Source organism: Barbus barbus (genome assembly GCF_936440315.1).
Source record: "Barbus barbus genome assembly, chromosome: 30".
Classification (NCBI taxonomy): Eukaryota; Metazoa; Chordata; class Actinopteri; order Cypriniformes; family Cyprinidae; genus Barbus; species Barbus barbus.
In genome coordinates, this window is record NC_136758.1 from 16,055,028 (window position 1) to 16,082,342 (window position 27,315).

A 27,315-nucleotide genomic window follows, 5' to 3' on the forward strand; every position below is an offset into this window, starting at 1 on the left:
ACACTGCCGTCCGTGGGGAAAGCCAACCCACCGTCGGCGGCTTCACCGAGCCCGCCGTTCGTGGGAGATCAACGCTGCCGTCCGCGGGGAAAGCCAACCCGCCGTCGGCGGCTCCCCCTGTTCACGCCGCCGTCCGCGGCTCCCCTGTGCACGCCGCCGGTCCGCCTCTGACTCAATGCCCGCCGGTCCGCCTCTGACTCAATGCCCGCCGGTCCGCCGCTGACTCAAGCCCACCGGATTGCCGCTGACTCAAGCCCACCGGATTGCCGCTGACTCAAGCCTGCCGGTCGCCGATACCCTCTCCGTGGATCAAGTCCACATGTCACGGCCAGGAGAGCCGTGTTTGTGTTTATTGTGCCCACAGGAACATTTTAAACTTACCTTGTCATGCCATGTCTTGTCTTGTCCATGGAGACTCGTCTGGGGCAGGCGGCTCCTTGAATTGTGGCCATGGAGGCCAGTCGCAGCCGCTTGCCCCCCCTGTCGCAGAAGTGGAGGAGGTCGCTGAGGGACCCTGTGAGGGCCCCTGACTCCTCGTCATGCCCAGAGGAAGACTCAGCTTCCTAGCCAGCCCAGGAGGGCTTCTGGTTCCTGTGGGATGTCCTGTCGTGTTTGTCTGACCCTGGAGGGTTTCCTGTCGTGTCTTGTCGTGTTTTGTCTGTCTAGCCCCGGAGGGCTCCTGATACCCCCTGGATTCCCCATGGAAATTTTGGGGGGGGGGGTAGTAGAGCTCTGGGTGGAGTGGGTGGGCCGAAGAAGGATGCCATGGCCACAGTTACCACCTGCCATGGCCTCCTGAGCTCCCTGCTCCGCCATGGGTCCTGTCTGTCTGTTCCGCTCTGGAGGTCTCCGTCCTGTGGTCCGTGTCTGTCCTGAGAGGCCTCCAGAGCGCCCACCCCCCCCTCCCCGATGGAACTGTTAAGGCTCGGGACGAGCCTTTCGGGAGGGGGGAGTTATGTCAGGGAACTGTCGTGTGTGTGTCATGTGTTCCTGCCCCTTGTGCCCATATTTGGTTTGTTTCCTGTCCTTGTCATATGTAATCATCAGTTAATTCTTGTCTAGCCGTGTTCGTCTCATTAGCGTGTGTATTTAAGTTCCTGCCTGTTGAGTTTCGTGCTGTCTGGTCTACTCGTTAACCCCGGTGTGTGATGTCCTTGTCTGCCTTGCCCTGCCATGTCTTGATGTTACTCGTTATCCCCGGTGTTGGATGTCTGTGTCTTACCCTGCCTTGCCTTGTCTTGCCCTGCCTTGTTGATGTTATAAGTAAAGACTGTTATTTGAGTTTATATCCTCGTCTGCGTGTTCCTGGTTCCTCCCTCGTGTGTGCACCGTGACAACTATATGGTTAGAGTTAGGATTAGGGTTTGGTTTAGGGTTACTGGCATTTAATCATGCATAATTAATTGTTATTATAATAGTAAGTAAATGGTGGTCGAAAACCATGTGTCTACTTCATGGAGCACAATTGAGCGATGCAAACATACACAGAGAAAGAAATGTGACCAGAGATGCAGAGATTGACATGTCTCTGTCGTCTCTGCATACAGGATTATGGAGAAGCTCTAATCTGACCATCCCATGTGGGGTAAGAGTGTCTTACTCAAGGCAGCTCCAGAGTAAAAACAGCAAGGGTTGGAGGGGGAGGGGAGGATGATATCTGCTAACCAGTTAACGAGTTCACCAGATAATCCTGGTGGGATTGGGTGGATGTGGTCCTGGATTGGACACAGCGGTTGCAGTGTGACCTTCACGGACACACTGATGATACATTTCTGAGTGAGTGAGGAGGGAAAGGAAAAAAGGATTTCTTTAGTGGTGACGCAGAAGCGTGATTTATTATTTTAATTAAGCATCTCACTCGAGTGAGACCAGCAAAGCCACAATTATGCTAAAACACCCAACAGTCGACTGCCTCTTTTCATGTTAATCAGAAAGAAATGTGTGTATGCCGTAAGCAGTCAAAGCTTAACAACACTTTCAACTGTAACATAGATGCCTTCACAAAACAAATCAATGTTTAAAATTGACCATCAAACCCAGTGCCAAAAACACTAGGCCAATCCCTTCAGAAATGGCCTTAATTAATCTCTGATTAACTCATCCTGTGAATCCATTTATCACTTGCACTCACCTTTTCTCTCTTTGAATACCTACCTTCTCTTTCTTGTTCTCAACTTTACAGTAAGCTGTCATTAACAAAATCCATAGCCCTCTTGCATTTTCAGAATACTGTGATCTGAACCTCCAGCTGGTATGAGCAGCATCTGCCAAGAGCATAAATGTAAACGATCAGACGTTAATGGCCCTCTAATAGTAACAAGGAGAACGGATATAGCTGCAAATCTACCCCCTTCGTTTCTTTTGAGAGACCTCGTCTCATTTTTTTTTTTTGCTCCAATCCATGAGCCATCAAACAACAGTTTTGTTGCCATTTACAGAAACACCAGTTCAGCATCCCACCACCCACTCGGAGTTCAGAGACCTCAGGATAAGAATCGCAAATACAAAGCCACAGAAACAGAGATGTCTTGATTGAATGCATAAGTTTAATGCAATCTATTTTGCCAATATTCTGCACCAAAATTCCTCGACGGATAATGGAAACCTACAGACTGTTGTGTATCAGTAGCACAGTCCATCTTTGCCTGCTATTATGTCAGGGACAGAGAGTAACTGATTTTGTCTTCTTTTTGCTTTTTTCTCAATTTAACTTTGTTAAATTAGTAAAACTGTCATTTAATTAAAAAATTAAATTTAATTAATTACATGATATGCCAGTCAATTAAGCAAATGAATCACAATATATTGCATATATTAAAGGAATAGTTCACCCAAAAATCAGCATTTGCTGGAAATGTGCTCACCCTCAGGCACATCAAAGTTGTAGATGGGTTTGTTTCTTCATCGGAACAGATTTGGAGAAATTTAGAGGAGCATTACATCACTTACTTACTATTGGATCCTATGCAGTGAATGGGTGCCATCAGATTGAGAATCCAAACGGCTAATAAAACATCACAAGTAATCCACACAACTCCAGCCCATCAATGAACAATTTGTGAAGTGAAAAGCTGCATGTCTGTAAGAAACAAACCCATCATTAAAATAGTCCATAATCCATAAAAATGTTTCCTCCAGTAAAAAAGTAATTTCTCTGCTGTCCTTTCAAAATCCACCGACATATTTGTTTTGAAGACAGTGCTTGGTCTTTACATACAGACAAGATTCAGGCAAGATGGCTTTTTGGAGAAAGCAATATTATGGATAGAGACTTGCATTTTAGCCGAAAACAATGGATTGAAGATGTTAACTGATGGACTGGACTCTGGAGTCGTGTCGATTACTTGTGGGTTATTGTGATGCTTTTATCATTTTTTAGCAAATTGTCATTTTAGGGTGAAATGTTCATTTGAATATTTGCTTATTTTATATATATATATACATTTCACCTTTCTTATTTAACCATCAGTATATCTTTTTCACAGCTTCCATGAACCAGTGATTTCTTCTTCTGGTTTGTTTTAGCACTGCTGCTCTTGCCAGCATGCATTTGGTAATTATATCTCATTTGCAAAGCAATTTCAAAGCCTCTTTTTTTGCCCTTAACACCTCTACAGGTGACACCAAACCTACTCCTTTTCTCAGATAAGAGGCTGCAATTTTAAAAGTGAAAATAACAAATTACAATAACAAAAAGACAGCTTTTTGTCTTTCTTTCATCCTTCTAGTCTGAACACGCATGGTGTAATGTATATTTACTTACTAAAAAACATGAATAATTCCTCTTTTTTCAAATGTCCATGATGCAGTGCTTACACAATTCATGTATGTAACTATCTATCTTCTTAAAATATGGTTGAAATTATCAGAGCGCTGTTGAGAAGTATCTGCAATCCAAACATAGAAAAGAAAAGTTTATTGGATTCTGTGGATCACTGGTGGTCTACATGTTAACCTTGTTTAATATTTCAGTGCAGCGAATAGATTTGACTGGGTGAAGCACAGCATCAGGACATGCCTACATATACAGTGAACTTAATGTTGGATGCTGACCTGAACTGACACAATTTCTGCTTTTTTTCATGGCGCTATCTTAAATTAAATGAGGAATTGAACGTTTAAGGAATTAAAAAGCATCCTTTTTGACAGGGTTTATAGAGGCAGTGCCTTTATTTTGACACTTATCACTGAATAAAGCCACCACTGCAATGGAAGGATATAAAGCAAGTATTTACATGCACAGAAATAGCAATAATCATGATGAATGGATACCAGATGCTAATTTTAATGTATGCAGCCGCGCTTCTCCACGACAGCACACAGATGCTCAGTTTTGCTGTAGTGACGGGGGTGCTGGAAGCTCATTTGCATGCCAAACTGCTATCTTAATGTGGATATTTATTTTAATTTAATTTCTTACCCGCACATACCGCACGGGAGGCTTTTGTGGCAAAGTCACATTAACCTCTGGCTAGTTAATATTCATCTGGCGAAGTCCCCCAGCACTTGATGAATATTCATGAGGTGGGCGAGGCCGTCCCCTCACTCCTCCTACAGCTCCATGGCGCTCGCGCGGACATGTTTATTTCTGCAAACGGGAGCGCACGCGGCCGTCATCATCATCCTCATCGTCCTGCAGCTCGGTCTGCGCGTGACAGTCGCTCAGTTCAATATGGCAAACAAGAGCGTTTTGGCCACCAAAGAGCGCTCTCTGAAGGGCAGGGAGGAGAAAATGGTCGTGGCAGGTAAATTCCGTCTCGTGAAATGTCAAGTGACACTGATGTTAAAGCAGCTTGATTTGACATATGCCACATCACATCCGGGACATCAGGACAGTTGTATAGACGGCAACTTCCGCATTCAAACCAAAACCATGGTAACCGGAAAACCGGCAAAATGACACACTTGTATCATAGTAAATGAATATAAAACCTAATTTATACACTGTACGAATCTTTAAAGCTCTGTAGTTTTGTATAGGCTGATTGACCTGCTGGATCATTTCTACAATTCGGTGCGTTTTGGGCTTTGAAACTTTCTTGTCATAACAGAACAGGTTTTTGGACAAATTGCATAAAACCCTTGTAAACTTCTAATAATTGTCAATACTTGGGTTAACTGAGATGTGTCACCCAATCTTATTTGATACATTATAATTTATTTAAATATAAGTTATTATAATATAAATTGTCTGTTTCATACTAATGCCATAACTAAGTGGAAAAAAACACATCAAATCAGCAGTAATTTAATTTAAAATAAATTGATTAATATTAAATATTGTTTGAAAGTAGAATCTAGGTATAGAGTATATGTATTTGTTTATTTACATGTATTTCTAATGATATAACAGGATGGATATAACTCAAAAACTACTTCGCTATCAGTATTAATTTTGCACATAACTCATACTTTTTTTTTTGATTTTTTAAATTTGAAATAATAAGATTAGAGAGCTACATTGACAGCGTAAATACTTAGAAAAAAAGAAAAAGGAAAATTTTTTTTTTTTTAAATGATTAAAATGGGTAAAATTGGCAAAAGGGGGGGGGGGGGGGGGTGGGGGGTGCAGCATGATAAAGTCTTCTCTAACGTGTTACGTTCGAGCAAAATTCTCTCATTAGTAACATTATAAATGCCATAATTTGTAAGTTGGGGACATGACCTGAAACTCTTTTGGGTGCTCAGAGTGATTCTCAGTGATGTAAAATGTTTCTATCATTATCCTGGGATGCTCTGATGAGGGCAAGCATTCAGGACTATAACATTTAGTGTACTAGGGAATCCCACATCCACTTCTTTTCCATGTCTGCTATGGTTAGATGAAAAGGATCATAAAAAATGCATCCGTCCTTGGCTTACTAGGCAGGACTGAGTTCTTGTCTTTTTAGAGAAAAACTAGGCACAGTTGGCTACTAGGCACTCCCTGCCCTTATTCCAAAAATGGTTGTGGTGTTCCCTACTTTAAATAAATAAATCTATGTAATCACCAGCAAACAACCAGGTGATTCTATGCCTTCAGATATAACCATGAGAGTTTTGCTGGCCTGGTGCATCCTGGGAGTTCTTGTGCCCTAGCAGTGTCCAGGGGCCCATCTGTGCATTATGCGCATGAAAGCTCCGCCCCCGTCACGCATTCCCGGCCCTTCTGTCGAAGCAGCTCGCTGTCACGGCATGGCGGAAGCTTCCGGGCCTCTGCATCCATGGGGGGTGTAACAGGGTTTTGGGGAGGATGATCAAACCTTACCTGCTGTTGCCATGCTGGCACAGTTTCGGCCCAGAACTGCCTGAGAATATGTACTGATGTCATTGCCACAGTCACGCCTCTTTATTTAAATGTCTTTATTAGCAGTCTATTTAAATGTGATGTATCCAAATATGCATTTCATTAGATGTTGATGTTTTGTGCACAGTGTTTGTATGCAAATCTCTTTAAAAACTTTTACTTTTTTAGTATTTTAGTATGAGAGCAGAGCAAGCTTGATATTTAATGGAAAAATACATGTTTAGGATTGTAATTAGGGCTGGGCAATATGGTGGCAAAAAAAATATCACAATAAAAAATTTTCATATCAGCTTATATCGATAATTATCACAATAAATGCAGATTTCTAAGGGAACTTTCTTATGGAAAGTCGTAGAAACCAGACCGTTAATTGTGGTTTTAAACACTTCACTTTTTCTTTTCTTTTTTTTTTTCTTTTTTTTTTTACACTTTTCCAGTCATTTTTACTTAACAAAATAAATATCTTAATAGAAAAATTGAAAAACAATTATTAGTTTCTGCATGTTCTAATGAGTGATATTGTTTCAAATCATGAAACGGGTTTGTGTTTGTTGACTTTGATGATGCGTACCTTCAGCACAGTTTGCAGTGCAGGCTGCAATATTAATATTAAATGATTTCTCTCTTAGAAATTTGACAGTAGCTTGAGTTGACAGTAGTAGTAACATGTAACAACCTCATTTTTTAAATGTAATTATTCTGACTGTTTGAGGCCATTGTTCTTCCATAGTAGCATACATGCACATTTGCTATAGCTTAATCACACAAAACACTGTAATTATATTCCATTACTGCTTTAATACATGTCTACATTGGTCATATAATATAATTTAATATGAAAATCCCACATTTCTGCCCAAATACCATGGTGCTGTTAGTGTTACTACAGTAAATCCATGGTAAATGATGGGGAATTGTAGATTGAAAAGCCTTCTGACTGTATCGTTGCGCAGTGTTTCTGCTGTTTGTCAGTGCTGTTTCATCTGGCTTTAAACTCGTTTAAATCACTGAATCATTTGTGTCATTCACTAAACTCATGCACTTCACACTGGATCTCACAGCGTTGTTTTGTGTTTACGTGCCCGAGACTCATAAGCGAGTAAACACATCTTCTCTAGTAAGCTTGTGCTGCTCTACAGTTTGAACTTTGAAGCAAGATAAATGGTCTGTGTGGCACTGTTCAAACGAGTAGCACTGTTTCATTTTGCTTCTGTCACATAAACATTGTATCGAACCTATTGTTATCGTTTTATTGAGGAAAATTATATCGCGAAAATTATTGTTTTATCGCCCAGCAATATTGTAATTAATTAACTTCATTAAATTAAGTTTAAGTTAATTAATAATTTGGAAAATTTAGTTATGTTTAGCCTTGTCAGATATGTCTGTATCATTAGCATTACTTGTGATTCAAATCCTTATTTGGGGAAATTATTCTTTCATTGTGTGTATATCCTCTGAAATGATGTACATTCTACCTTATTGCCATTTAAAGAGCAATTTCATCTGACCTTGGTGAAGAAAAAGTTCTGTAAAGAGTGACTGGGTGACTGCTATTGGTTTTCCATCACCCCCTGCACAGAAGTATTTAGCAGATGCTTTTTATCCGAAGCTACATAGAATACACAAATAGTATACTCAGTCTGCCGTGAACAGGCTGTAGTTAAGAGCTTTGCTCAAGGGCACAGTGGTGACGAGTAAAACTGTAATCAGAGTAGCTCTCCAGATCCCGAGCTTCCCCTTCCTGAGATTGAAACCGAAACCTTTGAGTTAGTAGCCGAGATTCCAAACCCCTAGATTACAATATACTAATGCCCTTTCACTATAAGTCATGAGCTTTCTGGGGGTTTTATGAGATCAAATCTATATTATGGACTCATTTGGGTCTTCATGCTGGGCAAAGCCATGTTCATCAGTACACCTGTGAACATTTTTATACAGCTATTGTATAAAACTCATCTTTTTACATCATCAAATCATTCAGAAAGTTGACATTTGTTTGCTTAGGGCCTGAAAATACTGTTTTTCTACAACTGTATCTGTTAGCTTATGTTTTGTCTCGGGCATCAGAATGCTGGAGGTGTTCCACAGATTATGTGCACTATCTTGCAAACTGTAGCAATGAGGGGGGCCAGCCTTCACCATAGAAACCAGAAATGGTTGCTTGGATACAGGTTTGAATAGAAAGTATGGTATGAATGCATCAGCAGTCGCCTCCAGGGGACATACAGGCACTTGAACTTGTCGGTGACTCCAGTGTCTCAGCTGATTCAAGTTGACCCAGCATGAGGTTGTGTTGGTGCGGTCCAACAGAAATGGCCTTGAATGTGCAATGTTTAACAAGAACGTGAAGACTGGTTGGTTTAAGACACTTTCATACTGAGATTGCTTAGATTTTTCCTTCATATTCAGAGTCATAAACACAGCAGGTAGGCCTACATGCAGTATAGACCTTTTCTCCACAGTAGATTTTTTTTTTTATATAGTCCCGCTTGAAGCAAGAGACACAGTTTACCTTCAAGACAATATGGTTAGGTGGTTATGGAATCAGGTGAATCAATATTTCACCCTGCTAGGTGTGTTTATAATTGAAATAGTGAAATCATTTCCAATTGGTTCCAAACAGTTTGACAATTCTAGATTATGTATTGTCTGAAGTTGTCTGAACCCAACACCAGTTATATGCATCCAACCAATCACAATTGATTCATATACCCATATTATAGAGGGTACATTTTAGAATTGTGGAATCCTCAAGTCTTAAAAAGCATTGGCAACATTGTCAACAGAAACACATGCTGTAATAGTCTATGTTAACATCAGGTCCTTGGGTTTTGAGAAAATTGTTGTGTTGAGGGATTGTGAAGGCTCATTCCAGTGCCATGAAGATGGACGGGCAGACTTCCAATTAAATTTGCAGAGAAAACATGAAATACCCTGAAGAATAGTGTTGCGATTCTGTGCGCTTTCTGATATTTATCAAGGCTATTGCTTTTTGTTCTGTTTGCTGAAACACAATTCACCCCAAATTAGGTCCATTTTAGCCAAAGTTTTGGAGAAGAAAAGTCCTTTTACCAATCTCGCCACTCCATAAAAAGTCCTCTTCTGGTTCTTTTGTCAAGCTCACCCGCCTTCCTTTGCCTCACTTTCTTTTTTCCTCTTTTTTCCCTTTTGTCTTCGCTGTCCTTTTTTCGGCAGAGCGGTTGGTAAGGTGTTGTGGTGTTGGCGAAGGCGTCTTTTGGCACAGTCACAGGGCACTGTTAAAGGAGGCAGACTGGCACCTCCTGGACCCATGCCAGAGCTCCTCGGGAGAAATACCCACTGCTGTGGTTGGTGTGTGAGTGTGTGTGAGAGAGAGATAGATAGAACAGGGAGAGAGAGAGAGAGAGAGAAAGGCATTATGGGAAGGTGAAGGGAGGAGGTTGGAGAGTGGTAGAGAGAGAGAAAACACTTGGTTTGTGGTGCCAGAGCTTTTGTGGATGATGGTTGTGCTGGCGTGTTCTTGGCCAGGTTCACTTTATTCCAGTTTGTTTGTTACGTTATATTTTCACTCTTCACTGGATGGAGCGACTGTGTGTTCATCTGCTGCCAAAAGGCACGAAGGAATGAATGACAAAAAACGTGCAGCTCCATATTTCCGTTGCTCTAATCTGTTTCGCATCCCTCTCTTTTATTCCTCTGCCCATTCCTGTCTTCATCGCTCACTCCGAATATTCATTTGTCCTCCATTTCTCACCTTCTTTATTTGGAAAATGTGTTTTTTCCCCTTTTCTTTTCAGATCCTCCCTCGCAGAAATTAGAAATGGCATAATTGTATGCTTGGCTGGCAGGTCAGTGCCAGGTGGTCTGTTCGAACATTGTGAGATTTGGCAAATGTGACTGCAAAGGTGTGTATGTGTGTGTGTGATGCACAAGTCCTCACGTCGACAAGAATAAAGAAAGCTTTGCTTGTCAAGGTGACAAAACAAGCTGCTCTTTTTATCTTGATTTGGTAGCATGGCTTTTGTCTGCCTGCTTGTCTTTGTCTCTCAGTTGTTTGCTTGTCATCTCATTTCCTTGTATGTTAAGCAGCGGTCTTGTTGTTAAATGTGCTCAATGTGCAAAATAGGTTAAAGTTTCACGAAAGAAACTAAATGCACTTTGTGCTTTAATTCTGACATACTCTTCGCAGAGCCTGTGAATAATAAAATTCTGTGTGGCAACTAGTTGCCTGACACGTGGCTAGTGAGATTGGTGTAGGGGTTTATTTTATTTTAGTTAGCATGCTGCACTTTAGCTGTTATCTGCACAATAAAACCCTCTCAGGGAGTTTTTGCTACTTTAAAGTTCCTTTAAAGCACTCCTGTAACAGACAGCAATACGTCTTTTTCCATTGCTTAACACCTAACTGTGCTTTTTTTGCTTGAGTGTCTTGTCACAAGTGTTGCATTTTTAAGACACTGGCCTTGTCTCCACCTGGTATTAAGATGTGATTTCAGTGATCCAATCACAAGTGGTCAGCCGAGGCTTAAACTGTTTTTAACAGTTTCAGATGCGCCTTCTGTGACCAGTGTTGTTTGGATTTCCTTGAGACACTTCCCTCTTATTTCTTCACACTCTACATCAATAATACTGTTGACTGAACAAACCCATATTATGCGATTACAAGCGATTGGGAAATGAAGCAAATTAAAATGATTTAAAAAGCAGTCTGTGTGTTTTTCAGCTGATTAGATAGTCTTTAGAAATCTTTTGCATCTGTTCGAACATATTTGACCACATGAGCATCTAAACTATTAGGGATGCACCGATACCACTTTTTCCAGTATTCGCCCGATACCGATACTTTTATATTTGGTACTTGCCGATACCGAGTACCGCTACTGATATTTTCATTGCATTTGTAAAAAAAATTTAAATATTGGGTACACAAACCAAAAGAGTATGTATAATGTTAATTGATTAACTTCATTTATCAAATAAATGCAGTCAAACCAAAATTAATTCAAACACCATTAAAATTTCTCACATTATCACGGTTTATTCGCTATAGTTTAGAAAATGGTAATAAAATATGACAAGAACTCAGAGTAAAACTGTGTCTGAACAAATTCAGCTTGATAATTTCAGATAACTTTGATAGAAAGGTACATAATGGATTACAATCAACCAAAAATTATTCAGACAGCTGTTAGTATGACAATATTTACACAACTATCAATACTTTGTCGGGCCACCCTTAGCCTTAATGACAGCCTGTAGTTTCCTGGCATGATGTAAACCAGGTTCATGCAAACCTTAACTTCATTTTTTTTCCCAGACTCGGTCTGAATAATTTTTTGTCCCAAATTTGTATCAGTTTTACTGGTAGTCCACTGTATGAAGAATTTTGGTTATAATATGTCACAGTTTACTTTATTTGGATTTGACTATAATATCTTCAGTTATTTTCACACTTAATTATGCCCATTAAAATGTATTTTACAAGTTTTTGTTACTTTCACTGTTAATTTTTTTGCACTATGGTACATCATCTTTAATTTAATAGCATTAGAGCTGCTCCATTGCAGCGGCTCAGTACTGTAATTACGCTTTTTGCTGTAATAATGCAGGGAACCACTCGTTATAAATCTCCTAACTGTGATATTTTCAGAAATAAAAGTTGCGTTTTTTCATCTGAAACATGCTGCAATTTATATTCCAAAGCCACTCATATAATGCATAATCAATCATGAAGCAAGCAAAACACGCGCAACGTCAGCACGTATTTGTACTGGTGCAGAATGAGAGCCAAATACAGAACAGCGCATAGGCTGTTAGTTTCACTTTCGCTAGAATGTCGTGTATGCTTAAGGTTGAAAAAAAAATTATGGTTTATAGTGAATACCCCTATCAATTGTCTTATATTTACTATTTAGTTTTAAGCCAAATGATGCGTGTGCCAAGTGAGCGAACATCAATAAAGATCACACAACAGAAGTGTGTGCACGCTCTCTCTCTCTCTCTCTCTCTCCCTCCCTCCCTACCATTAAGTAACTCGTGTGTTGTTTTACTTATTTGTTATTGACATATCTGACCGAACTACAAACTATCCAGTGATGTCTGTGAGAAAGGGATATTCACTCGACGAGCTCGCGCATCTGCACCGCTGCGCGCTCAATCCACTCAGCGTGCTTTGCTTAACCCATCAGCTCGCACACATCAGCTATACAGTCATCAATACTGAATGTTTAACATTAATTTCATTGCATGCATATACTTCGTAGACATCCTTAATCTCTAATAACTCCATTCTGCTGTCTGTTGTTCTGTGTTCTGTATTTCTTTGTCTGAATATGGCACTTATCACATGCTGTTTGGTATCGGGGCATTTTAACGAGTACGAGTACAGGAGCTCAGTATCGGGCCCGATACCGATACCAGTTATCGGTGCATCCCTATAAACTTTAAAAACATAAACATTTGAGATGCCTTTTACACTTTTACAATTTAGTGTCATCTTAAGATGTAAACAGGGCCTGTGTTAAAATTTTAGCTCAATTTATTTTAATTTTAAAATGCTTTTTTTATTTTAAAATGCTAAATTTTGTTACCTTCCATTGTACTATAACTAGCTATTTTTGAATGCAAAAACCTATGAATAAAGTATCTTGATCCGGGTCATATGAATCCAAAACCAGCCCAATTATTCAGCAACTCCATTTATTCGACTAGTGATTTCGACAAGCCGACTGTCACGGTGCACACACGAGGAAGGACACAGGAACACGCAGACCAGGATGTAACTTCAAATCATAGTCTTTACTGACAACATCAAGGCAGGGCAAGACAAGGCAAGGCAAGACACAGACATCCAACACCGGGGAGTAACGAGTAGACCAGACCAAGTCAAACTGAACAGACAGGACTAATATACAGGGCATAATCATAGATAACACGGCTGGACAAGAATTAACTAATGATAACATTTAACAAGGACAGAAAACAAACCAAATAAGGAAACATGAGGCGGGAACACATGACAGACACGACAGAACCCTGACACCGACCAGTAGATTTTGTATATCCATATATTCTATTTTTATATATACTGAACAAAATGAGATATGCTTGCCCTTGCAAAATGCTATTGCTACAGTGTTATAGGTTCTAAGTCAAAAGTCTCTATAGTCTAGTTTTTAGATATGGCTCAGGTCCCTCCTTCAGTGTGAGTCTATTTATGCCCGTCAGGAAAAAAGTCTCATTGCTAATTGCTTAGAAAAGTAATAGCACACCTCTCCTTAGCAAGCCCACAAGATTTGTGGTATCATTCATATCTAAAGCACAAGCAGTGCCAAAGTTACTTTGCTATGCTAGGCTAACTTTCGGACCAAGCTTTTGCAATTGTTAATGGACGGATTTTCTGTATTATCTTTATCGTATATAGTTTAAACTTTAGGGAGATTAAAGGGGGAATGAGGTGCATATTGCCCTGAATGCACTATTGTGTGTGTTTGTTTGTGGGCCCATGACACATTTCTTCATCCATATGCTAATATTAGTGCACTTTGTGTAAACCACTATCCTTTGCTGCCTGGAGATTTAGGTGGTAAATCACTTCAGTCTTCTTAGCTATAATCCTTCCCACATCTGTGCCCCTTTTCTCTTCCTCTTTACTGCTCTAATTCCAGTATGGCACAGTTGGCCTCATCCTTCCAACTCGGGGAAACATTATGTTTGTCCATCCTTTTTCGCCCTTGTGGCCTAATCCACTGCAGGTTGTTCCACAGGGCTCCCAGAGAGCTGATGTTGTCTCCTTCCGATGCATTCGCGTCACTCGTGGTTTGTGACCTTCTCTGGATGGTTTAGAGGTGTGTGTGTGTGTGTGTGTGTGTGTATGTGTGTTGGGTGGGGGGAGGTTCAGCAGTGTAATCTGCTAAGTGTCTCACACTGCAGAAGCAGCAGCACTGATTCAGCTTAGCCTGAGCGGACCAGGCAAATCTGCAGTAATCCTTGCCACAGAACCCAGTCTGACAGTCCCACCATCTGGAACAGCGCCACCTCGTGCATACATACACCTCATCAAATCTTTTGGGGAAGTCGTGGCCTAATGGTTAGGGAGTCGGACCTGTAATCCAAAGTTCGAGTTCGAGTCTCGAGCCAGCAGGAATTGTAGGTGGGTGGAGTGAATATACAGCGCTCTCTCCACCCTCAATACCACGACTGAACCCCCAACTGCTCCCTGTGCGCCGCAGCGTAAATGGCTGCCCACTGCTCCGGGTGTGTGTGTGTGTTCACTGCTGTGTGTGTGCACTTTGGATGGGTAAATGCAGAGCACGAATTCCGAGTATAGGTCACCATACTTGGCCGTATGTCACGTCACTTTCACTTTAAACAAACAAAATTATTACAGAACATTTATATTGCTGTCTTTCTCTGTTTCTGCAGCAAAGCACACAGCAAATGGGAACCCCACAGTGGAGCCATTTCCTGATGGCATGGAGATGATCATGTTTGGTGAGTTTGGAGAAGATCATATCCCATTCCTTGGGTACAATTAACATATTGCTTCCTAAAGTACCTCTTGTGTCAGAGTGGTGGCCCATGGGAGACCTGAGTTGGAGTCCAGCCTGTTTCAATCTCAATTCTCCATCTCTCCTCTTGACTTTTTGTTTTCAAGTGCCAATAAAAATGTGGCTAAAAGCTCATTCAAATGAATCAGTTGAAATGTCAATGACTACGTTTACATGGACATCAGTAATCTAATTATTTACCTTATTCTGAATAAGACAATATTATGATTAAGGTGTTTACATGAGGTGCTTTTAGAATATTCCTTTCATGTTCCCGTTTTACGTGTTACAGTACATAGATTGATTAAAGGTGCACTAAGAGATTTTTGAAAAACGCTTTGTAGCCAATCAGCCATAAGGGGGCATGTCTTGAAGAGAGCGCTCAATTTGAGTGCACAGGACGAATATTAGCAGATCGACTATAGATAGAGAGAGATGGCAGATAAAAAAAGAGGAAAAAATCAGAGAAACAAAACATTACAAATTAGGGTTACGATTAGGCTAGAGGTAGGACCTGCGTAAATATCAGAGCAGCGGTGGAGAGAACTCAAGGAGCAGGAAGGGCTCGAATAAGTTGCGTTGTTTCTTCTTGATAGGTGAATAACGTTGATTTTGCTTAATTTCACACAACTTATCCGTGTTGGCTTTTGTTTGAATATGCTTGTGTGTCATCTTCACTTGTTTCTGCGATCGTCGTTGGCATGGTTGTGTACGTATGTGTGGGGCGGAGATTTCAAAATAAGGGCGAGGTCCTGTTGGGGTATGGGCACCCCACAAATCGACACCGTTTGACAAAAATCGCTTAATGCACCTTTAATGGCACACGTCATTACGTCCCCATGTGATGCCATTCAACGACTGCTCCAGAATTTCACGTATCAACATATAGTTTGTTTTCATTATGATGCCATACACAGATTGGGGTGTTACATTTTTAATTTTATTAAGTACAGATAATTATTTGTCATGATAGACGTGCTTTTGTTTGCTGTTAAACGGTTGACCTCTGCCGTGTGTGTATTATCCTGTCGCAAAATGTGGCGAAAAGTCCTAAACGATGGTAATAGTGTGATTAAGATGTATACATGTCTATACTGCACTTCGATAATAATGAGACTAAAATACTCCAATTCTTAATTGATTTGTGATTACTTCAAGTATGACTGGATTAAGGTAATCACAAATCTCTGTTTACATGGTAGATTCTTAATCAAAGTATTGTCTTAATTGTGTTAAAATCAGAATATTGTTGTCCATGTAAAGGTACTGAGTGTCCAAACATAGTAGTTCTGTTCCAAGAAGTGAGCTGCCTAGACAGACAACTACCAAGCATCCTAACTGAAATTGCTCACCAAGGATGCATATGATCAAACTTATTACAACGTATTACAATTTAACAACAACATATTACAATTTAAAATATATATTTTTTCCTTTTTTAATCTATTTTAAAATGTAATTTATTCTTATGAATTTACACCAGGTATTATTCATCCAGTCTGGATTGTGCTGGAGGCTGGTCGTTTCTTTCCGTCCGCAGAGTCCATTTGAAACACTACCGCTAGCGATTGCCGCTGCTTACTAATGGCTGCCGTACGGATGTAAGCCCAAGTAGATGATAACACGCATGACGTCACATTTTGTGAATTTTCGCGCCAATTTGGACCCGACTCCTCCAAACACAATTGAGCCTACAGGCTGATAGAGGCAACCGTGGTGGACAGTCAAGGTGTCATTCTTCCTATTACATTATGGTTGGCTCATAAATGGACAAATGAAAACTCTATCTTAAAGATTTTTTTAAGTAAAAACCTACACATAGCCCCCTTAAAATTTAATAAAAAATTACTTCTCTCAAACTTTTGTGCTCCACATAGGCCACAAGTTTCTCAAAAGTTTCCAAACATATATGCAAATATATTATTTATATTTATCACTGAGCTTTTCAACTTGTGGATCTGTCTTGTTTTGAGTTTTTTTAGATTATGAGTTTTGGGGAAAAGCTTTAATTTTCAGAGGGTCACAGAGTATCAACATTGTCTGCATTAGATTTTTGTAGTATGTAAAAAATATATTAATCAGCAGAAGCATTAAAGACGTCAAACTGGCATAGTTAGGAAGGGCTTTGTGGAAGAAGCAAAAAGGAAATTTCTGTGTTGATTGATTTATCCGCAAAAGATGACATTTTTCTTATTATTATTGCTATTTGATGTGTCTCTCCCATATCTGTTCAGGAATGGGCTGTTTTTGGGGAGCAGAGAGGCGCTTCTGGAGGATTCCTGGTGTGTTCTCTACACAAGTGGGCTACGCTGGGGGCTTCACACCTAACCCTACATACCATGAAGTGTGTTCAGGTGAGTCCCAACCACACTAACACAGCCAATGCAGCCAAATACAGATATGCATGTAGACACATGCCCAAATGCATTTTCCCCACTTCCTTTTTGCCGCTACATGCTTGTTTACCTCCCATATCAAAGAGGTCTCTGATGACACTTTTCCCAACCTTAAGTCACAAACATTAGAACAGCAGCAGCTTCACTGTACCCAAATTAGTGCTTTGCTGCAGCCTTCACCAAAACATTCCCTTCATCTGCAGTGAACTACCCAGAGTGCACTGCTCTCTCCCAGATCCGCAGCCCTTCCCCCCTTCCTCTGTATGACCTACTTGTAGCCAGACAGTTCAGAAGAGATGAGATGGAGGGAGGGATGCAGCTGTGATGTTGCAGTTTCTGAACTGGTCCCAGTGAGAAGGTTCTGACTGCCGCTCTGCAGAGGATTTGCTCTCTCCAAACACGCACAGGCGCTTTTAAGTGTGTAGTGTGGAGAAGACTCAGTGCGGCTGTCAGAATTGCGTTGGGTGTTGGGGTTAATATGTAGACAGGCTTTGTTATTTGTAAGAGTAGCAAACGCATATGCAGATGCAGTTTTACACAATTGTTTATGAAAGGTTTTGTCTTTGAGTACCAGTTAAAAGTTAGAACACATTTGACAGAATGGTTCTTATGGTCTGAAAACCTTCTTAAAATGTATGCTTAAATGTTTTGTATATAATTTTAAATTGTGCCTGTGTTTTATGGCTGAAGTTGTTCCTGAATTTCTTTACAAAACCATTTTAAATGTTTAAGCCTTTGTGAGCTCTACTCCAGTATAGATTAGCATCATCCCAAGATGCACCTCATAAAGTTGAATGAGAGAAGTTTATCTTCATCATAACCACATGAAACAGACAAACATATACACTTAAACTACAGTTCAGAAGACAGTAGGTTTACATTTTTTTGAAAGAAGTATCTTACGTTCGTGAAGGCTGCATTTAGTTGATCAAAAATACAGTAAAACAGTAATATTGTAAAATATTTTTTACAATTAAAAAATCTGTTCTCTATTTGATTATATTTTAAATTTTAATTTATTCCTGTGAAGGCAGCAATGAATTTTCAGCAGCCATGATTACACCAGTCTTCATTGTGACATGATCCTTCAGAAATCATTGTTATATGCTGTTTGGTGCTCAAAAAAACATTTCTTAATCGTTTTTTAGTATTCTTTGATGAATAGAAAGTTCAAAAGAACAGCATTTATTTGAAATAGAAATCCTTTGTAACCATATATACATGTCTTAACGGTCATTTTTATCAATTTAATGCATCATTGCAGAATGAAAGTGTATGTGTTGCAATTGCTACATTCCTGAGTTTGGTAATATTGCTAAAAATAATAAAAAAAAAATCTAAAACTATTTGAATATTAATTAAATATGTTTTACAAAATTTGAGCAACAACAACTAAATATCCGAGTAAAAGATTCATTAAAATCCTTAATTTCTAATGCATGAGTTTAATGTATGCTGCAAAATCACAGAACATTTGCACAGCTCTATTTGTGCATGATCTAATTTCTTTTTGTCCTGTTCTCTCCAGGTTTAACAGGCCACACGGAAGTAGTGCGAGTGGTCTTCTCTCCTAATGACGTCAGCTTAGAGAAACTTCTCAAAGTATTCTGGGAAAGTCATGACCCCACTCAAGGTAAACAAACATACCTATTCCTTCACATCTACACACATGCACTCACACAGATGTCCATAGAAAGACCCCTGTGTGCGAGGTGCAGTGGCCCAAAAGCAAACGGCCTCATGAGGTTAAAACACGGCTGCATCTGTGTGTTCACGCTGCCCTGTGCATGTGTGTGTGCTGGATGGTCAGGATTATCTCGCGGGAATTGGAACAGCCTCAAACAGGCTATGTTAATGTGTCTGAGACCAATTCAGCCATGAGAGGAAAAGAGGCATCACGTATGTGTGTGCATTGGTGCAAGCGTCACCTATTCCTCCAGTCCACTAGAAACAGAACCAATACTTAACACACAGCTGATATTTACCGTCTGTGCTGTCCTTCAAGTCCTCATTTTAGAATAAATCAACCTTGCTGTCTGCCTGCAATCCAGCACTAAGCTTGAGAAAAACAGAAGAAAAATTACTGAAAAATTAATTCACTCCATTCGAGCTGTGTGTGTGTTTTTGATCCAAGACACTGGGTTTTTGATCTCTGTTTCTCAATTCGTCATTCCAACTGTCTATCTATCTGTCTATCAATCTGTCTCTCAGTTTGTCATTCCAAATGTCTGTCTGTCGGTCTGTCTGTCGTACTATCTATCCCTCTGCCCCTCTGTTTGTTATTCTCTGTTTGTCTATCTCTATGCTTATACACGTATCTATCCTTCTGTTTCTCATTTCGTCATTCCAGCTATCTATCTATCTGTCTGTCAGTCTCTCTCAATTTGTCATTCCAACTGTCTGTCTGTCTATCTGTCTGTCTGTCTGTCTGTCTATCTATCTATCCTTCTGTCTCTCTGTTCATCATTCTGACGGTCTGTCCTTCTGTCTATCTGTCTCTCTCTCTCTCTCTCTCTCTCTCTCTCTATCTGTCTGTCTTCTCTCTCTATCCATCTATCCATCTATCTATCTGTCTGTCTGTCTCTCTGTTCATCATTCTGACAGTCTGTCCTTCTGTCTGTCTGTCTATCTGTCTGATGTAACAGTGTGGCTGCAGCATGAAGCTGTTGTTTAGCTCTCTGTGTTCAGTCACCCTGAAACAGAGAAAGAAGAGAGGAAGAGACACTCCTCTGAAACATTCATAAAGCCTGACCCTGAGGACCTGAAGCGCACACACACAACTCTTCAGCTCTCCTTCGTCAGCTGGACTGTGGAATGACAGTCTCTGCTTTAATACATTATATGACGCCTATGGTTCGTTCAGTAAGGCCCTCTGATAACTTGTTTGTATGCTTTCCTCCTGGAATGTGTACAAATTCCCTTTGGTGATCTGTAATGCATGTCTGTAGATCTGCCAGTTGATGACACGCGTGGTCAAAGTCAAAGCGTGGTTTAAGTTCAGCAGAGTGGTTTTCTTTGAATTTTTCACATGTCAAATCATCGGTTTGAGCTGACATGTTTACCTTGTGTGTTCGGTTCTGTGCCAGCTCTCTAATTCACATCATGTTCTAAAGGTGTCTGAACTTTAAAAAGTCACCCGGGACACCGTGACCCTGTCAGCTAGAATGCCCCAGAAAGTAAAGAGCAGAAAATTACTCATAGGAGCCAGGGTTAGTTGTCAGAAATGGCCTTCAAATGTGATTAAACATCTAACTTTTACCTATAAGAATGCAAGGAATGTACAGATATATATTTTCAAAACTGACTAGTCTGTAGGTTATCTAAACAACTGATTGACTAGCTGATCTTAAAGGGGTAGTTAACTGAAAAATTGAAGTCTGTCATCATTTACTCTGCAGAACAAAAAAGAAGATATTTTGAAGAACGTTGGGGTCCAAACAATAAAGACTTTAATTTTGTCAAAATATTTTCTTTTGTGTGCCACAGAATAAAAGAAATATGGATTTGGATCAATGTGAGATTGAGTAAATGATGATACAACTAATTTTTTTAATAAACTATCCCTTTTATTGTTTTGTATAATTAGGCTTAGGATGATGTCTACCCAACCTGATCTGATGTGTTTCTTAGGGGGTGTTTGCATAAGACCCATTCTTGCGTTAGAAAACAGGTAGACAGAGTGCAGTAGAATGGAACACAAAGCAGAGGTTTCAAGACACATTTTTTAAAGCTGAAGCATTTTTAACTTGACACTTAATCTTAAAAAGGTTTTGTATACATAGACCAGATTTAAAAAAATAGTGTAGACTGCAAGCAAGAACTTGCAGCCTTTTATTCTGATAAATTATAGATGGGCAACAAACATACAGGCTAAAAAATATAACCTTTTACTGCACAAAACTATCATAGTCCTCCCAAAAAGCATACAAATTATGTATAATAAGAGAGACATGGCTCAGAACAGATTTAATGATCAGAACAGACAATTTGAAGTCTGACTGTAATTGTCTGGAAATGTATTGTTGAAGCAGTGGTTCTTTGAAAAGTATCAGTTTAGATATGAGAGTGTTTTAGCAACTTCTACCTAATAAAATACTTTAGAGCTTGACATAACCACAATAATTAAAAAAATTAAAAGACTTTTTAGGATTTGATTCACTTCAGATAAAATAATCACACTTTTGAAATTCCCTCATATATATAAGTGAGAAACACATATACAGACAGACTAGTCGACCATCATGACCCATCTATAATAAACACATATACTCTTATAGAGTAAAGTGAGAACATGTCTTCTGAATGTTTGAAGCTTTCTCACCTGTATTGACATTTAAATGTGCACTAGGCAAGCTTTAAGCGATATTTTAGCATTAACAAAAGCAAAACTTGTTCCTCTGTGTCCCGTTTGGCATTTTTAGGTTGTGTTTCATGACCCTGCAGGAGTTTGGGTAGAGAAGCATGATGAAGACCATGGCCCATGTGCGTGACAGAAGCGTCAGATTGTGTTTTTTGGCGCGGGCTGCTGCGTTGCGATTGGCTACCAAGAATAGGGAACGTCTCTGTAGGCTGTTCATCCATGCATGCTTAACGCACACTCCATTTGTCCGTACCCGAACGCTCACGTTGAATCAACTATGAATCTGTGCACGTGTGTATGTTCGTCATTGCTTTGAATCATGGTATGATTGATTGGTACAGTATGAAACTGCAAGTTTGTAAGGTTTCATAGGCTGCATACGTGCACGCTTGTTTCTGTCGCGCACAGAGACCTGTGTATTCAGCTGCTGTCTCACAGTTCAAAGGGTTCTGCTTTCAGCAGTATGATTTCCGAATCGTCCAATCACGGCCGGGATAGCAACATCCGCAGCCAATCAAACGCTCCCAGCACGCTCCTCTTCGTACCCCCATCTCATACCCAGCAACACTTGCTCTGGCAGAGTCTTTAGGTCATGGTATTGCAAACGTGCGGTAGCTTCCCTATACCCTACGCTCGTTTTCTAAAAATATAGGGTGCATTTCTTGCCATCGTGCTTCATCTTTGGCTGTGCTGACAAAGATAGTACAGGAAGCCGAGGGAGGTGAGCGACGAGTCAGGAAAATTGGGTTGCTGGATGGATTTGATGAACAGGAAATGACTGAAGCTAGTGTAACAATTCTATCGCCTGTGGCAAACCATAGAGCGGAGAAGTGCAGTGCGGGCGCACACACGAGAGAAACGCACATGCGTACGCTTGATCGCCTCAGCAGTTTGTTACTTCCTTGTTTAAGAAAGACCCCCCTCCTTTCCTCCCCATTCCCAGCGGACCCCAGGGCTCTCAGTCTGTCTACAGGATAACAACATCTTATCTTCTCTGTTCTCCTCTCCTCCCCCATCCCTGGCTCCTTCTCTCCTCCATCCCTCGCTCGCCCTCACCATCATCCCATCAGCATTTCCGCAGTGACTCCTCATTCTTACCCTCCGCTTTTATCTCTTAGTCACTTTCTTCATTCTGCCATCCCGCGCTCCCTCGTTCCGCTAACAATGAAAGGCAAGAGGGCGGGTTTCTCTCCTCCTTTGTCCTCGTTTTTCGGTCTTGCCACTTTCATCTTTTATCGTGTCATGTTTTTTTCTTGATTTGCAGTATTTATGTAGCTGCTGCGTCAGAGAGATGCATTAACGCAGGCTTCACGGGGGAGAGACAAGATGGCTGATGCAGGCGCTCGTCGTGTCTTTCAAACGTAGCGGTTGATCTAGAATCTCCTAGGCCTGTAAACGTTAAATCCAGTTTTCCACATGCTTTTGGTATGACTGACACCTTTACTGTCTATATTGAGCCTTGAAAAACTAAACATCGATGCACAAGCTAATTACGTACCAAGACTGTTTGCAGGATCTCCATAATTACTCAGCAACACTCTTGATTTGTCGTTGAAAACAAAGGTTATTTGGTTCACAAACAACATTTTGTGCACAAGCCACCAAATAGGGCAAACAGAAAAGACTGCTTCTAAATTAAGATCCCTCTTCTTTTTGGGGTTCAGTCTGCAATGGGCACGTGCCTCTCGGGGGGTGACCTCGACCCCAGGCTAAGGGGGCTCATTACAGTTTGTCAATCAGCTATAGGGGGAGGGGCCGACAGAGGTCATTTATGGAGAGTAGATGAGAAACGGTTGAAGAAATGCTTCTTTTTGATGAAAGGGGGTGGATATGCTGGAAGAAAACATTGGTTTGTTGAGGAAATAAAAAACTGAGTTTATTTTTCCTTCATATTGGACCAATTTGGATGCTTTGTTGAAGGTGCACGCTGTATTTTAGCCCAATATTTTGTTTTATTTTATATACACTAAAAAGTCTGGGCTTAGTAATTTATTTATTTATTTATTTTTGGAAAGAAAAGAAATTAATACTTTTATTCAGCAAGGATCAAATAAATTGATCAAAAGTGACAGTAAAAGTTAAAAAAAATATTTTTCAAATAAATGCTGTTATTTTTAACTTTCTGTTCATCAGAGAGTACTGAAAAAAAAATGTACAGACATTTCTGCAAAATATTATGCAGCACAACTGTTTCCAGAATTGATGATAATAAGAAGTTTCTTGACCATCAAATCAGCATATTAGAATGATTTCTTAAGGATCATGTGACACTGAAGATTGGAGTAATGGCTGCTTAAACTTCAGCCTTGCCATCACAGGAATAAATTAAATTTTTAAATAAATAAAAATAGAAAACTGTCATTTTAAATTGTATTAATATTTCACAATATAACTGCTACAAAGATGTACCGTTTGAAAGGGTACCACCCCAGTGACAGCCTGTTCCACACTGCTAGTCAAAATATAATCTATTTGCCTTTAAAATTATAGTACAATGAATGGCAAGACAGAAAATTTAAGGAGAGAGAACAGGACTGAGATCTGGATTCAAACCTGCATCCCTGCAAGGACAATGGTTCTTACTGTCATGAACATTTGCACTACCCACTGTGCCATGGCTTCGACACTTTGGTTTTGTTTTCAATTTTTCCCCATTAGCTCTGAATACCAACAGCAAAAAATTATGTTTGCCACAGATCATTTTACAATTACTGCTCTTGTTTTACAGTAATTTATAGAATGTCTTTTCTGCAAGAAAAATGAGAGGGAAAGAGCATTATTCACAGTATAAAAGTTTTAAATTCCCTTTTTTCATCAGTGAAATGCTAGTTGATACAGTACATAATATAAAAATATATACAATCAATATTACATTTACAGCTCATTTTAAACATGTTTTTATTTGTAAGGAGAGTGTAAGAATGTGTGTGTGTGCAAAAGAATGAGGTTGTGAGCTTGTGTGTGTATGTGTGTTACATAAGAGGTGTAAAAATAGACCCAGCTCTGCACCATTCCTCTTAGTTGGCTGCTCTCGCACGCACACTGCTTCGCCGTACCCACAGGGCACACACAACAGTGCTCTGAACAACCCCTCACACACATACACTCCCTGCATCATACACACTCAAATTCACAAACATACACAAACTCACTAAAGCATCACACGTGCACCTTCACAAACACAAAATGTGGACATACTCCATCAGCTTAATAACCAAAACAATACAAATACCTTACACAAGTCAATTTGTGTGTCTTCTTGTTGGCATACATTTGAGCCTCCTCTGTGTTTAGAAGTTGTTTTTGTCCACAGACACTGAGAGGCTCTTTGGTCACAGAAACGCAAGCCACAGAGTTCGTGAGTAAAGCGATAAACCAAGCAGACTAAGATTCAGAGCTATCAGTGTGACACATGACTGACATTTTGTGTGACAATGAAAATTTAGCTTTTGAAAGACACTGAGAGATCTCTGGTGTCAGTTCACAGGCTTCACATCGCAAACACACTGTTGATGTTTTATCATTTTAATTTAAAGGGATATTTCACCTAAAAATCATCTTTTGTCATGATTTACTCACCCTCATGTTGTTTCAACCCTGTGTTCTGTTCACTCTCAGTAAAAAAAGGTACAAAATCTGTCAACAGGGCAGTACCTTTTTTAAAACCTATACACCTTTATACCGTTTAGGTACTAATATGTACCTTTAAGGTACCAAAATGCACCGTTTGGATATAAAGGTGTGCCTTTTGAAAAGGCACTGTCTCTTTTCTGAGAGTGTTGTGTGCTTTTTTTCTCTTACAAGAATTGTTGTAAGATTTTTTCAGATTCATATTTCACATAGTTGTTTTTCCATACGATAGTTTATAGTAGCCATGGGCTGGGTAGAACTCCAAAAAAGAGCAAAAAGCACCAAGAAATATGATTCATGTTCTGATGATAACCGATAAATGGCCAATATTAAAATTCTATACTGTTTTGAAAAGTTAAATCAGTCATTTGAAATGCTTTAAGTGAATTAAAACATCACAACATTATAATGTTTGGTATGAAAAGTAGATATATTTTTAAGGTTATATTTAAAAGTATTATTAAATTATTTTTACTATTAAATTATAGTGTTTTAAAAGATGAATTTACATGACAGTTCATTTCATTTAATTGAATATCCAATATCATGCAATACTGAAAAAAATGTGACTGATGACAGATTTATAGACATTCTTTGTTCATCCATTCTTTTGTGTTCTACAGAAGTCAGAAAGTTATAGGTTTGGAATGACATGAGGGTGAGTAAATAATGACAATTTTCATTTTTGGGTGAACTATCCTTTTAAATAACATCTGTGTTTATTTATAGTTACTTGAGAACTAATGTCCCTCAAGCATTTTCAAAACAACCTGAACACTAAAAAATATGTGATTTTCATCTTATCCTTTTCATTCACTCTTCCAATCTTTTTTTTCCCCTCCTTCCTCGTCATCCCACCAGCAGAGGCACATAAGTGCTGATATTTGAAATGTCTGGATTGGTCAAAGCAGCCTTGACAGGAATGGCATCTGTCAGGATGATGCTGTGTGTGCTTTCATGTGCGTGTACAGCTTATTCACTCACAAGTACACATAGTAAATCTTTCCTTTCTTCCTTCCATCTAAAGCAACGGGTGACGCTTCTTGACCTCTGCATTAACAGAAATAGTTTTCCTGCGGGAGAGCCATGTTATGGAGAGAGAGAGACTGCGTGTGACATTTATGGAGTCAGCTTCTGCCCAGCTGTCTGCTCTCACCCTGTTTGTGCGCTGACGACACATCTGCGGCGTTCTCCACTCTCGGTTCATGTGCGCCGTTTGTGTGTTGAGAGGAGAGATTCTGTGTATTATTCAGCTTGAACAGGGAGGATCATCAATAATAACTAAGCACCATGATGGAGGCTGAAAAAGGAAGCGCTTCTCTGTCTCGGGTGGAGTACATTGAGTGCTCATCGTTTCCTTTTAGTTTTTAACTCCTTTTTTACTCGCATGAGACGAGATAGATTTAAGGGTTTTGATGTTCAGTGACACTAAAAACTGTCTGAATGGCATTGCTAAAATATGTAACTCAGAATATTTTTTTAAACAAATAGTACTTTTTACATTTTTAAATATATTCAAATAGAAAAAAAAGTTATTTGAAATTGTGATAATATTTCACAATATTAATGTTTTTGCTGTGCTAATGTTTTTGATTTTTTAAATAAAATCGGCCTTGGTGAGCATAAGAGACTTATTTCAAAATATTTTTAAAAACATCTTACAAGTCCCAATTTTTTGAATGTTAATGCATACTCTTTAAAATGTAGACTAAATGTATGTGGACACTGGTTGTCAAATGTAGTTGGATCATGTCCATAGTTAGTTAATAATACACCTGTGTTAACTGACTTTGATCCTCTAGATGTTTAAAAGTATTTGCAAAATATCTCAGAATAGTTCCTGCATCATTTGTTTGCAGATGGTAAATGTTTGGTTTGATGTTCTGCCTGTGCAGTGGCAAGTGTTAATTACGTGTCCAAATCCAAATTTCTTTCTAGAAACATTTTCCAGTATAACTTGGCTGTGTAATGTGTTTGGTGGCTGTGATGACACTCAGGCCTCAGGGTCACAGGCAAGGTCAGTGACTGTCGCTTTGGCACTTTGGAGGATCAGCCAATCAAAATGCAGTATTTTGGCCTTTGAAGAGAGAGCTACAGAAGGCACTGTGTGGT

The 27,315-nt window shown here is 39.6% G+C and overlaps 1 protein-coding gene across 1 annotated transcript in view; it reads left to right on the plus strand.

Annotated features, from left to right (window-relative positions):
• Positions 1-4,519: 4,519 nt before the first annotated feature.
• LOC306850309 (peptide methionine sulfoxide reductase MsrA-like) overlaps positions 4,520-27,315 on the plus strand; it is a gene marked incomplete at its 5' end in the record, with an annotated part of 30,215 nt that continues 7,419 nt past the window's right edge. Inside the window, 4 exons of the mRNA XM_079385875.1 lie at positions 4,520-4,745; positions 14,693-14,761; positions 17,052-17,171; positions 18,742-18,846. Of these exons, the coding sequence (XP_079242001.1) occupies positions 4,520-4,745; positions 14,693-14,761; positions 17,052-17,171; positions 18,742-18,846 (520 nt within the window). The remainder of the gene's footprint in view (positions 4,746-14,692; positions 14,762-17,051; positions 17,172-18,741; positions 18,847-27,315) is intronic.